Here is a 10,707-nt window from a genome sequence, read left to right on the forward strand (position 1 = left end):
TACTTCTCAGTGTTTGTGATTTTGCAATCAAGAACCAAAATCACAGGATTGTAATTTAGGAAATCGCTTGGAGTGGGGTCAGCAAGGGGCACTGGCCATGAGCCCAAGACCCGGTGGAGGAGGGGTGGGCAGGCAGACCCAGACTCCTGTTCAAGAGGGGTCACAAAAGGAAGTGGGAAAGCCTAAGACGAAGGTATGATCAGAGTAAGGCTGGGCCCAGGGTAGTGTCGATTGATGCTCACGGAAGTGAAAGCGCGGGAGTGCCCAGTGAGCGGGAGAGCCCAGTGAAGGTGTGTGCAGAGGGGGTGTGCCTGCGAGCCCCGTAGACGTGGCAGCTCTGGCAGGGGCTGGCAGGAGCAGCAGGCTCTCTTTGCCGGTGGCTGCCTGTTCCGAGGGAGCCTTGCGCTGGGCTGGCGGACAATGCACCAGGTACACTCTGCTCACCCTCCCTGGCAGATTAGCCTGAGACCAAGGGGCCCCTCGTTGGCCTTTCACCAGCTGGTGCGGAACCTTTCCCCCTCCCCTTGGGCAGGCGTGTACATCCGGAGCGGCTTCCCTGCCCCCCTGCCCTGGGAGCTGTAGCTTGGCGCCAGAGAGCCTCAGACTTTCAAGAGAGGAGAGGGGCAGGGTGGGGTCTGGTTCTCCACAGGTGCTGCGGGGTGGGATGGGGTGGATAGTATGTCTGAGGGGCTTATGCCCATGGGGAGGGCCAGACTGAGGACTCAGGACTGGTCTTCAGGGTCTGCTCCCGCCGGTTAGCTGGGAAGGGAGGCCAGGGAGCTTCTTGGGCCTGTGCATACCTCACCAGCTCAGGGGCCTGCTGCCTTCACTGAAACTGCCCCCCTGGTCCAGCACTCAGCAGGGTGACCCCCCAACTTCAGGTAGAACAATGCTGGGCCCCTGACAGAGGTAGAGGTTGGCATGGGTACTCCACGCCCGATGAGCCAGCAACCAGCAATGATCACCCCTCCTCTGCAGGACCCCCATTGTGATTCTGCAGCCTGGGGGGGATGCTATGGACTGATGCCACACCCCAAATGTGTGGTTCCTGTCTCCTCTTCCTCTCCCTTCCCCCCAGGATACACAGCAGTTTGCCTTCCGCCTGAGTTGTGAGTCAGGATAGTGGGAACCTGGGATGCTGGGCACAGTGACTCCCTCTTCCCAGAGTCAAAGCCCAGCTGCTCTCTGCCCACTCCCAGGAGGCCCCGCGCCTGCCCACAGTGCTGAGTTCCTGACCAGGATTCAGGATCCGTTTTGCTAGAGAACTGGGACAAGAAGGCAGGGAGAGAGGGGGAGGGCCTGGGGCAGCTCTCTATGGCAGGCCATAATGAAGTCCCTTGCTTTGTCCTTTGTCTGAATGACTTTTGTCTCCCTGTTTCTTTTTCCCCCCCTCTCTGCTTGTCTGTTTCTTTCTCTCTGGATTGCCCTGTTACTTTCTTTTATTCTCTCTGATGCTGTGTATGCGTCTATTTCTGTCAGCCTCTAGCTCTCTGTTTCTCTCTCTCTCTCTCTCTCCATGTTTTCACCCTGTCACTCTTTGTCTCTTTTCCTCTCCCCCTGAATCTCTTTGTCTCCCCCCCACCCCCACAACACACACACACACACACACACACACACGCCTTCGGGTGTCTGCCTCTCTATTTTGGTCCTTTCCTTTGTCCACATGGCTAGGTCACCCTCTCTCTCTGCCACTCCCCTCCCAGGCTGGCCATTCTTCCTGGACCTCTCCAGCTGTGAACGGCTCGGTGGGGCAGCAGCCCTGGGACCCCCCTCGCCAGGATGGGCTGCCGGTGCTCACCGTCATCGTGGCTGCCTATGTCCTGCTGGCAGTCTGCATCGTGGTGGCCGTCCACTGTGGGCCGAAACTCCAACACGGCCATGTCACTCTCCACACAGAGCCGCCAGTGCCGAAGCCAGAAGGGGGCATTTCTCTCATCCACTGGCGAGTGCTGGGCACCCAGGACAGTTATGGAGATGCGCAGCAAGGACCTCTTATCCTTGGCTTCTGCCCTGTGCCAGATGGGCCTCGGCACAGCATTGATGAAGTTACTTATCTGTAGAAGGGAGACTTGGGAAAGTTGGCCTGACTTGCTCAGAACAAGAGACTGGACAGAGAATTTGGCCAAAAGCAAATTGGGGCTTGGACAGCAGAGCTTCTGAGGAACACGCATGGATTCAGCTGGAGCTGAATGTTTACAGAGAAGGCCCGGTGGTGGACTGGAGAAATAAAAGAAGTTTAAGGTCCCTGCCCAGACAAATGCTGCTGTGAACACTCCCAGTGCCCAAGACCACCGTTCCAAAGCTACTCCCTCCTCTTCAGACCACCTGGCTCCTTCTCCAAGTTCCTCCTCCCACCCCTAAATTATTCCTCTTTTGGTATCAAAGTACTTTTTTTTTATGTTTGCATACAAGATCTGGGTTGTAGGATGGAGTTGGGGGTGTTGAGAGGATTCAACAGAGTGGAGAGCAGAACAGGAGGATATACTGAAATACACTGCTGGGGGGAGCAGCGGGTGAGATGGGAGAGGTCTGCTGGGCCATGTGGGTCAGCTCCCTGGTGGGGCATGATAGTGGTGATAGCACTGAGACTTAACCCTTCTGGGAGGCCCTGGTGTCAAAGTACTTCCAATGCCCTTGCAAGTCTCAGTTAGCTCAATCAGCTCCCCAGACTGTCTTCCACTGATGTTCTCTTGCCTTCCCAGATTGGGATGGGAGGGCTTTGGGAGGTCTCATTGCCTCCCATTTTCTGAAACCAGCTTACCCTAGGTCCAGAACCTTCCAACTGGTAGGAAAACACAAAAGGAAAAGGAGCTCCATGGATATTATCTAGGAGAAGGAAAGCGTGAGGAGGGGACTTCTAGGGGAAAGACAAGAAGGGTGGGGAGATGCAGGAGGCCAGGGAGCCAGAACCGAGCCTCCTGGCGGTTCTCTGGATGGACGCTGCTTACCTCAATACCACTGAAGCTCACTCACATGCAGTCAAAAGCATGCAGACGGATGTCTATGGAGGACCCTGGTGTTTTACCCTCGGGAGCACGTGAGGTTAACAAGTCTACTCTGGGGACTATCTCGATGACATCCCCACACAGTCAGGTTGTCTGGGAAATAGCAGAAGTCAACGAGGAACTGAGGAGACTGTAAAGTGTGCAGACAACTAGCGTGTATCCTTTGGGCCTGGCAAGGAGCAATTATACTATTGCCAGCCACTCCTGCATGTGGGCCGTTACCTATTGCACTGTTCATTCCTCAAACAGCCTTGAAGGAGAAGTCACTGTGAGCAGGGGATAGCAGGTAGACACAGGTATTAATTGGTGAAGTTGGTATTTGAACCGGGGACCATCAGATTCTAAAACCTGAGCATCACATTGGGGCTAGATGGACAGAGGAAGGCCTGGTGGGAGGCCCTTGATTCTGGGTAGGCTTCTAAGTGAAAGAGTGTCTGGTTTGGGTTGGAAGGTGTTCAGACCTTGGGGGCAAAATGTCTGGGACAGCCAAGGAGAAAAGAGGCTGTTTCCCCTTTCATGCCTTGGGCTCTGACATCCTTGGGGCTTGTGTCTGTGCAGAGAGCTTTCTCCACAGTAATGCTGAAGTTAGAAATGTACACAGAGCATTTGTGATCACAGGAAAGAGAGCAGGGAGGGCTCAAGCCCAAGGGGACATGTCCTGAGCGGCACAGGTGGAACTGGAGGAAGTGGGCCACCTGCCGTCTCAGAGGGGTGCAGTTCTGCCGCATGTTGTCGCAGGGGCTCAGCAATGGCATCAGGCATGGCATGTGGCTGGCAGAGTTATCCAGGGTCCTCCACTCCCCACACTTCTTCCATCTACTCACACGATCCTCTCCACCCCTTGTCCTATGCGGGCCTCTCATTCAGGGACATTAAGCCAGTGGCACCTGCCCCTTTCACCCTATGCTGGCCAGGGATGCAGTTGTTTCCCCCCACCCCCCGCCGTGACCTCCATATGTGGACTCAGGCCCACCCGTTCCCTGTCCTCAGGCCTCCTCCGGAGATGAGGGCGCAGAAAGGACAGGTGGAATGAGGAGCTGCCCCCTTCTGTGCCCCCAACATGCCTGGGGGGCCCTGTCCACATCAGAATGATACTCCCCACCCACTGCCCTGTGCTAGGATGAGGGGGAGTGTGAGGAAGTGAGTCATTGCACACAGATTTGGACAATGTCAGCTAGTCTGGCTGGGGTGCAAGAGGGCACACTCTCATGGTTCATCTGAGGAGTGTTTTTTTTATATATATAACAGTTTATTTTTACATCATTTTTGTACATTTTTTTTCATCTCAATTGTAATCCCTGCGGGTTTCCCATCACCAAGTCACCCGTGTGCCATCACCATAGTCCTGTGCACTTCCCTCCCCACCCCCAACCCCTGTTTTTGATCCTATTCCCCACTCCACCCCCACAAAATGTCTCAGGTATATGGCTGTTCATTATTCTTATTATTTTCTTGCCTGGCCCATTATACTTGAGGAGTGTTTTTTAAAAGGAACTACTTATAAGTGGCAGGGAATAAGGAGACCACAGTGAGTGAGCACCCCAAGAGCAGGTGGGGAACCACTGCAGACCTGAAGGGGCGAGGGAGGAAGCTGTTTGTGGGACCTAGGATCACTGACAGACATGGCAGTTGCAGAGAGCCCACAGGGACCTTAACATCACAGCCACGGGCCAGGGAGTAAATGCCCCAACCTTACCCTCCTTTTCCTTAATTATCCTGCCAGAGCTCCCCACTGACCAAACGCAACCAGAGTGAGGGCAGAGGAGGCAGAGAAGGGTGGTAAACAGTTTGGAGGGTGAGCAGAAGTCACCTGAAATGTCCTTGAAGCTTACCTGATTTTTTTTTTTTTTGAATTCACAAAATCCGGACATACATAGTCATAGTCCTGACAGCAGCTCTAACAGGTAGGGAGGGCAATGATTGTAATCCCATTTCATGGGTGAGGATACTGAGGATCCCAGGGGTAAAACAACCTCCCCCAGATCAGAGGATTCATTTTGTCACGTCAACACCAAGAACCTTCTCCGAGTGGTCCCCTGTGGGATGAAATGGGCATCCAGACACTGAAGGAGTCTTAGGGATCGCTGGTGCTCGGGCAAAGTGAGCCTCAGAAGAGATCCGTGCGGAGTGGGAGAGGCATGTCCATGTCACTGATGAGGAGCTGGGGCTCTTGGGACAGCCTGGAGGCTTCAGGCATCTCTGGGGGCTCCATGCTGCCTACAGAAACCTCCTCCCTCGCCTCCTGCCGCAGGTGCCGGAGTATCTCCTGGGACAGGGAGAAGTTCCTCCCCTCTGCAGGTTATGGAACAGGGGAAGGGAGAGAGGAGAGGAGTAGAGTTAGGACCTCACATATTCTCATGTAAGCACACTCCTGAGTTCCATCCCCGGCCAGGGAGGTGACCATATGGCGCAGCAGACCGCTCCTGTCTCACCTACTGCTGTTCCCCTCAGCAGTGTATTTCAGTAAATCCACCTATTCTGCTCTTCACTCTATCTCTGATGAATTGCGCCTTGTAGCCCTCACTTCTGGCCTATACCTCAGTTCTTCTAAGCAAAAAAAAAAAAAAAAAAGCATGCCTGGATCTTATTAAGCAAATCCTACAGCCCTCCCCCCCCCAAAAAAAAAACTTCCCTACACCCACTCCTTAGCCACTGAGGTTAGAGTTTATGGAATCCTAGAACTAGTGTGGTTCTAGAAATAATGGGATCCCAACTCACTTGGTGATGCCCACAGAAGGCATCTTCCCAGGGAAACATGTCAAGGGAGTGGCAGAGCTACGGCTGCAGCCCTGGTCTCGTGGCCCCTGGCAGGGGACTCTCCTGCTTTCGCGGACATCTCTAGATGAAATGAGGGACCCTCTCCATGTTCGACCCAGGCCCCATTGCCCCAGACCTCAGAAGGCAATGAAGGGGCAGGAAGGCCCAGGTCATTGTGCTGCCGTATCTCCTTCTGACACCCTGGAAGGTCCCTAGGCTCCTGCCCTCCAGCCTGTCAGCCCTTACCCTGGTAGACAATGAGGCGGCAGTTATTCTGGTACTCAGGGGCATCTGCCAGGATGTCCTCAAGTGTCCGGATAAAGAGCTTGGCCTGCTCCAGGCGATCCTCCCTGCTAAAGCCAGCTCGGCTGTCCTGAGACATGGCAAACAGGGTCTGCAAGGGGGTGGCGTACTCTAGGACACAGGCACCTGCCTGGGGGGTGACAGGAAGATCAGATTTCATCATAGGCCCAGAAGACAGCTAAGGGCTCAGTGCCAGACTGGGCCCCCTTCTCCTTCAGTCTGGGGAGAGGGTGTCTTGACAGGGGCTCATGGGGCTTGTACTGTCTGGTTGCCTCTGACACCCCACTTCTAAAATCAGGGCCAGGGCTGCACTAAACAGATCCTCCTCCTGTCCGCCGTGATCCTCTCCTAAGAGACCAGGGCAAGAGCCACAGAACTGGGCGCTTTGTTTCCAGCTGGAAGTCAAGTCTTGGGGCTGGGTTTTAGGGTTCAACCCTGGTCTGGATCCCCCCTTCCAACACCCATGTGCAATCCTTTAGACACTGGGTTAGTCTTTCTCTAAGGCAGCTTTACAGTCAAGAACTTGGTATCCTCAGCTTGGAATGGTCCATTCTCTCATTGTTCGGGTCTTAATTTTCTCATCTATAGAGGAAGTTCTGAACAGTCCCTAGCACACAGGGTGGCAGTGAGAAATCAATGAGGTGGTCCGTTGAAGCATCTAGAAAATGCTCAGTAAATGTTACTTAACATTCAGAGCCAAATCTTGCCGTTCCTTAGAACCAACTGAGGAAACTGAGACTCAGAGAAGAGGGGTGAAGTTTTATCTGTGCTTGGTTAGGGCTCGAGTGCTGGGGTGCTGCTCCTGACCTCTCCCCCAGGGGCCACCCCTCCCTGAACACTTACCGGCTGCCCATTCTCCAGAATCTCATAGACGCTGTTGGAGTAAACCCGGTCCTTGACACCAGCACGGTCAGCACTTTGCTGGGGCAGCTTATGTAGGAAGCAAATGTTGGGGTCAGCTACACTCAGGTCATCAGGCACCCCACAGTCCAATGGGAAGAGGATGTACAGTCGATGGCTCCCTGCACTCCGCAGTCTGTTGTTGTGGAGTCTGTTGTACATTTGAATCCGGGTCTTGAGCTCTGGGGTGGAAATCTCCAAGTAGTCATCTCCCCGACCTAGATCATGCGTCCCCTCAACATGCGGGGTGAAAAAGAACTGGCGTCCAACCCACTCACACCCAGGGGCCAGCTGGGAGCCCGCCCCATACCTCAGCCACTCCTCATTTGCCCTCAGCCACTCCTGCCTGGCACAGCTTTCAGGGCTCAGAGAGGCAGGCCGAGCCCGGTGGCGGTGACAGCCCCGACCCCCCAAGGTGTACTGTGCAGACCGCTAGATGCAGTTGTGTTTTCTGGAAGAAGCCCCAGTGTTTGAGGAAGACATCACCGAGATGTGAAAGGCCTCGGCTGTGGCTGGCAGGCCAGACAGGACACGTGTGCCCTCAGAGGAGCAGCCAAGGGCCTGGACTCTGGACAGACCTGCTAGGCTCCCCTCGCTAGGCTGTGATTTTGGGCCTGTCACCACAATCCCTCAGAACCGCAACTGATTTATCTGTAAAGCAGAGCTGGTGGTGTGAATTAAAGGAGAAGCTGCACATGAAGCCCACACAATAGGTGGCGAATATCTGTTGAAAGGATTCATGAGCTGGCCCTCCTCGGTGGTGGCGCAGCAGGTTAAAGCGCAGCACTGAAACTGAACCGCGGCCACTTCAGTGTGAGTTTGATCCCCGGCCCAGGAGGTGACCCACATGGTACGGCAGACCTCTCCTGACCTGCCCGCTGCTCCCCTCAGCAGTGTACCTCATCGATCGGCCTGTTCTGCTCTGGTGAAGCCTCTCACTGCCCCTGCACCTCTGGCCTGTACCCCAGTTCTGTATGCATGAATAAATAAATCTTAAAAAAAAAAAAAAAAGGATTCATGGGCTACTTTGGCCAAGTCATTTAATGGCTCTAAGTCCCATATTTTTCCCCCTATAAACTGGGCATAGTAGTAACATCCTTTATGCCTACTGGATCGCTTCAGGATTCAACCATTTATTGAACCTAAAAATATTTTTAAAAATATAGCAAGTGGGCCCTCCCTGGTGGCACAGTGGGTTAAAGCATAGCACTAAGAAGCTAAAGCCACTTCAGCATGAGTTTGATCCCTGCCTGCCCTGAAGGTGACCCACATGGCATGGCAGACCTGCCCGCTGCTCCCCTCAGCAGTGTACTTCGACGATCTGCCTGTTCTGCTCCCCACTCTGTCTCCGGTGAAGCTTCTCACTGCCCCTGCACCTCTGGCCTGTATCCCAGTTCTGTATGGACAAATAAATCTTTAAAAAAAAAAAAAAAGTATAGCAAGCTCTGGAAATACAGAGGCTGCATGTCTTACTGTCTGCCTTATGCATCTGGAGATGTGCAGCATGGCTGGCTCACCTGGCAGGATCAGCCTCAGGTACCCGATATAAAATGACCAGGCCAGCCCATGGGCTACGTTGAAGTTCCCTTTTTCACAGACTGCAGAGACCTCTGCTGGGGACAATTCCTGTGGATGGAGTGTGGGGGCTTCCATGAAGGACCTGAAACTGGGTTCCCCAATCTAACTCGCTCCCTCTTTTGGCCACTGCTGAACCCACTCTCCCAGCCATGATCGGTGTCACTCCAAGGACCAACCTCGAAACTAGTCCCACTCTCAAGAAGTCATACCTTCCACCTCCCTCTGTGTCATACCTGGAGGCTCAGAAGGATGTCCAGTGACCGTGAGAGGCCCAGGAAGGCAAGCATCCAAGTAAAGGACATGCCAATCTCCTTTGGGTTGAGGAAGTAGAAACAGCAAGACAACAGCAGCAGAGTCCCATGGCGGAAGGGGCAGCCCAGGCAGGCCCGAACGGCCCTCCAGTAGCTGCCCTGGTACCTGTGGGTGACAGCCCAGCCCGACTCCAGTCGGAGAGACTGCAGGAGGGGCAGGGCTGAGGGCACGGGAGGAGGCCTGGGCACAGCAGGGCGTTACCTGGAGTGGATGTGGCTCAGCTCCTCAGCCATACTGCACAGCCCCTTGAGCAGCAGCCCCAACCGCAGGGAGACCAGATAGTGCAACAGCCACCAGAGAGTGTGTACTTGCAGCTCCCCCAGGCCCCAAAGGGCTACCAGGCAGGTAACCAGCAGGATCAAGGCTGCCTTCTGGGCCCCGCAACCCCTGGGCCGTGGGATGGAGGGGTGCAGGTCAGAGTGGGGCATCTGTGGGTACCAAGAAATGTATGGTGTTTCCCTCACTCTCTTCCTGTTCTCATACTGGGGCTCTGTTGGGCACCTTTTCCCCCAGTCAGCCATACCTGGGGACTGCTCTTAGAGACACCTCTAGGGAACAAGGTGGTCATACAGCACCCCAGAACTCCTGTCCAGGAAGGATTTGTTGAAATTAGAACAGGTGAAGAAATACAGGTGCCCACAGTCATCTGCCATCCAACCCCAGTGAGACAGCAGGTCTGGTGAAGAAAGAAGTCAGCCACTATCCTGGCCCAGTCCTGAAAGTGTCCTATGGCGGGTCACCCACCTAGGGACTTCTAGGGAGCTGGCCTTCCGGCTCCCAGAATATACCCAGGAAGGACCTTAGTCAGCAAAGCCATAAAGACAGAGATGAGGGGGTGGGGCGAGGCAGCCAGAAGGTACTGAATGGTCTCTGCCTTGGGTCCTGGACGCACTGTCTTGATCCTACCTTCTACCTTTCAGATAGCAGGTTGTTTCTGGTAAAGGCCAGATGCCGCAGCTCCCAGGGACCAGGCACAGCCTTCTTGGTGCAAACTGAAAAGGAAGAAAGAAACAAATGAGGTTTTCTTCACAATACTCTGGCCCTGTTGCCTCACCAGGCCACAGCTGAGAACATGCTAGGGAGGAGGGTGTTTCCCATGCCCCCCTCGCTTCTCAGGAAGGGCTCTTCCTCCCAGGCCCTGATAGGCCATACCACAGCTTGGAGGAGGTGGAGCTTGAGAAGGCCCCCCCATTCCATGGTCCTTTGCTATTCCAAAACTGAGGGCTTTCAGAAACCCCCTCACCTACCCTTCCGCCACAACCCCGATGACCAGCTTCCCCTCCAGCCCCCGCCATCAAACCTACCTCATCTAGACTCACAGGAGACACCACACTCAGCCAGAGACAACATACCAGCTACACCATGCTGTCCTGCCTGCCTGGCTTTGTCAGTCTAATTTCCTGTTCAGCTCTTCTTTCTCTGAAGATGGTGCTGTCAGGAGGGAGGGAAATGAGGGTATTTCCTATAACAGCAGCCTTTCTAGTAAAGGGCTTGAAGAGAACAGAAACCTTGCAGAGGAATGAAAGTTTGGCTCTCAGTAAAAAATAGCCACGCCCAGTAGTTGCTCGGAGATGGCCCAGTCCCTAGTCAAAGGGAGGAGGAGGGAGAGGGGGAACAAGGAAGAGGAGAAAGAGGAAGAGGGGGAGGAAAGTTTGCCCTGGCTTGGCGGGGTCTGTAGCTGTCCCCTAGCAAAAAGTGTAGCTAATGGGCTTTCAGGAGGAGGCAGGCCTGGGGAGCAGGTTTGGGCAGACCACAGAGCGACTGTAGTTCCTTCCTGTCCAGCTCAGAGGGTCCTTACCTGGATCCTTCCCGCATCACAGCCATACACAAGAAGACACAACTTTCCTCGAAC

At 54.4% G+C, this 10,707-nt stretch overlaps 1 protein-coding gene across 3 annotated transcripts; it reads right to left on the minus strand.

Moving 5' to 3' along the window:
* Nucleotides 1-4,848: 4,848 nt before the first annotated feature.
* Nucleotides 4,849-10,330, minus strand: TMEM173 (transmembrane protein 173). 3 transcript variants are annotated; one of them, XM_012727709.1, is made up of 9 exons: nucleotides 10,160-10,330; nucleotides 9,762-9,847; nucleotides 9,379-9,440; nucleotides 9,057-9,283; nucleotides 8,777-8,960; nucleotides 8,483-8,591; nucleotides 6,909-7,147; nucleotides 6,009-6,195; nucleotides 4,849-5,297 (listed from the first exon to the last, which is right to left on the minus strand). In XM_012727709.1, the coding sequence occupies exons 3-9, from the start codon at nucleotides 9,421-9,423 to the stop codon at nucleotides 5,113-5,115; spliced, it is 1,176 nt and encodes a 391-aa protein (XP_012583163.1). In that variant the 5' UTR covers nucleotides 9,424-9,440; nucleotides 9,762-9,847; nucleotides 10,160-10,330; the 3' UTR covers nucleotides 4,849-5,112. The 3 variants fall into 3 exon arrangements, with proteins under 3 accessions (XP_012583163.1, XP_012583164.1, XP_012583162.1); XM_012727710.1 differs by lacking the exon at nucleotides 10,160-10,330 and having other exon boundaries at nucleotides 9,762-9,890; XM_012727708.1 differs by lacking the exons at nucleotides 9,762-9,847; nucleotides 10,160-10,330 and having other exon boundaries at nucleotides 9,379-9,541.
* Between the last annotated feature and the right edge of the window lie 377 nt (nucleotides 10,331-10,707).

This window comes from Condylura cristata, unplaced genomic scaffold (assembly GCF_000260355.1).
Source record: "Condylura cristata isolate star-nosed mole 26May11 unplaced genomic scaffold, ConCri1.0 scaffold00021, whole genome shotgun sequence".
In the NCBI taxonomy this organism is placed as follows: domain Eukaryota; kingdom Metazoa; phylum Chordata; class Mammalia; order Eulipotyphla; family Talpidae; genus Condylura; species Condylura cristata.

Excerpts from the sequence above, each read along its gene's own strand:
- TMEM173 (XM_012727708.1), bottom strand. The coding sequence starts at position 9,501 with ATGACTGTGGGCACCTGTATTTCTTCACCTGTTCTAATTTCAACAAAT. Across the intron at positions 9,284-9,378 it reads TCTCTAAGAGCAGTCCCCAG|ATGCCCCACTCTGACCTGCA; the intron begins GTATGGCTGACT and ends TGGTACCCACAG. Across the intron at positions 8,592-8,776 it reads ACATCCTTCTGAGCCTCCAG|GAATTGTCCCCAGCAGAGGT; the intron begins GTATGACACAGA and ends CTCCATCCACAG.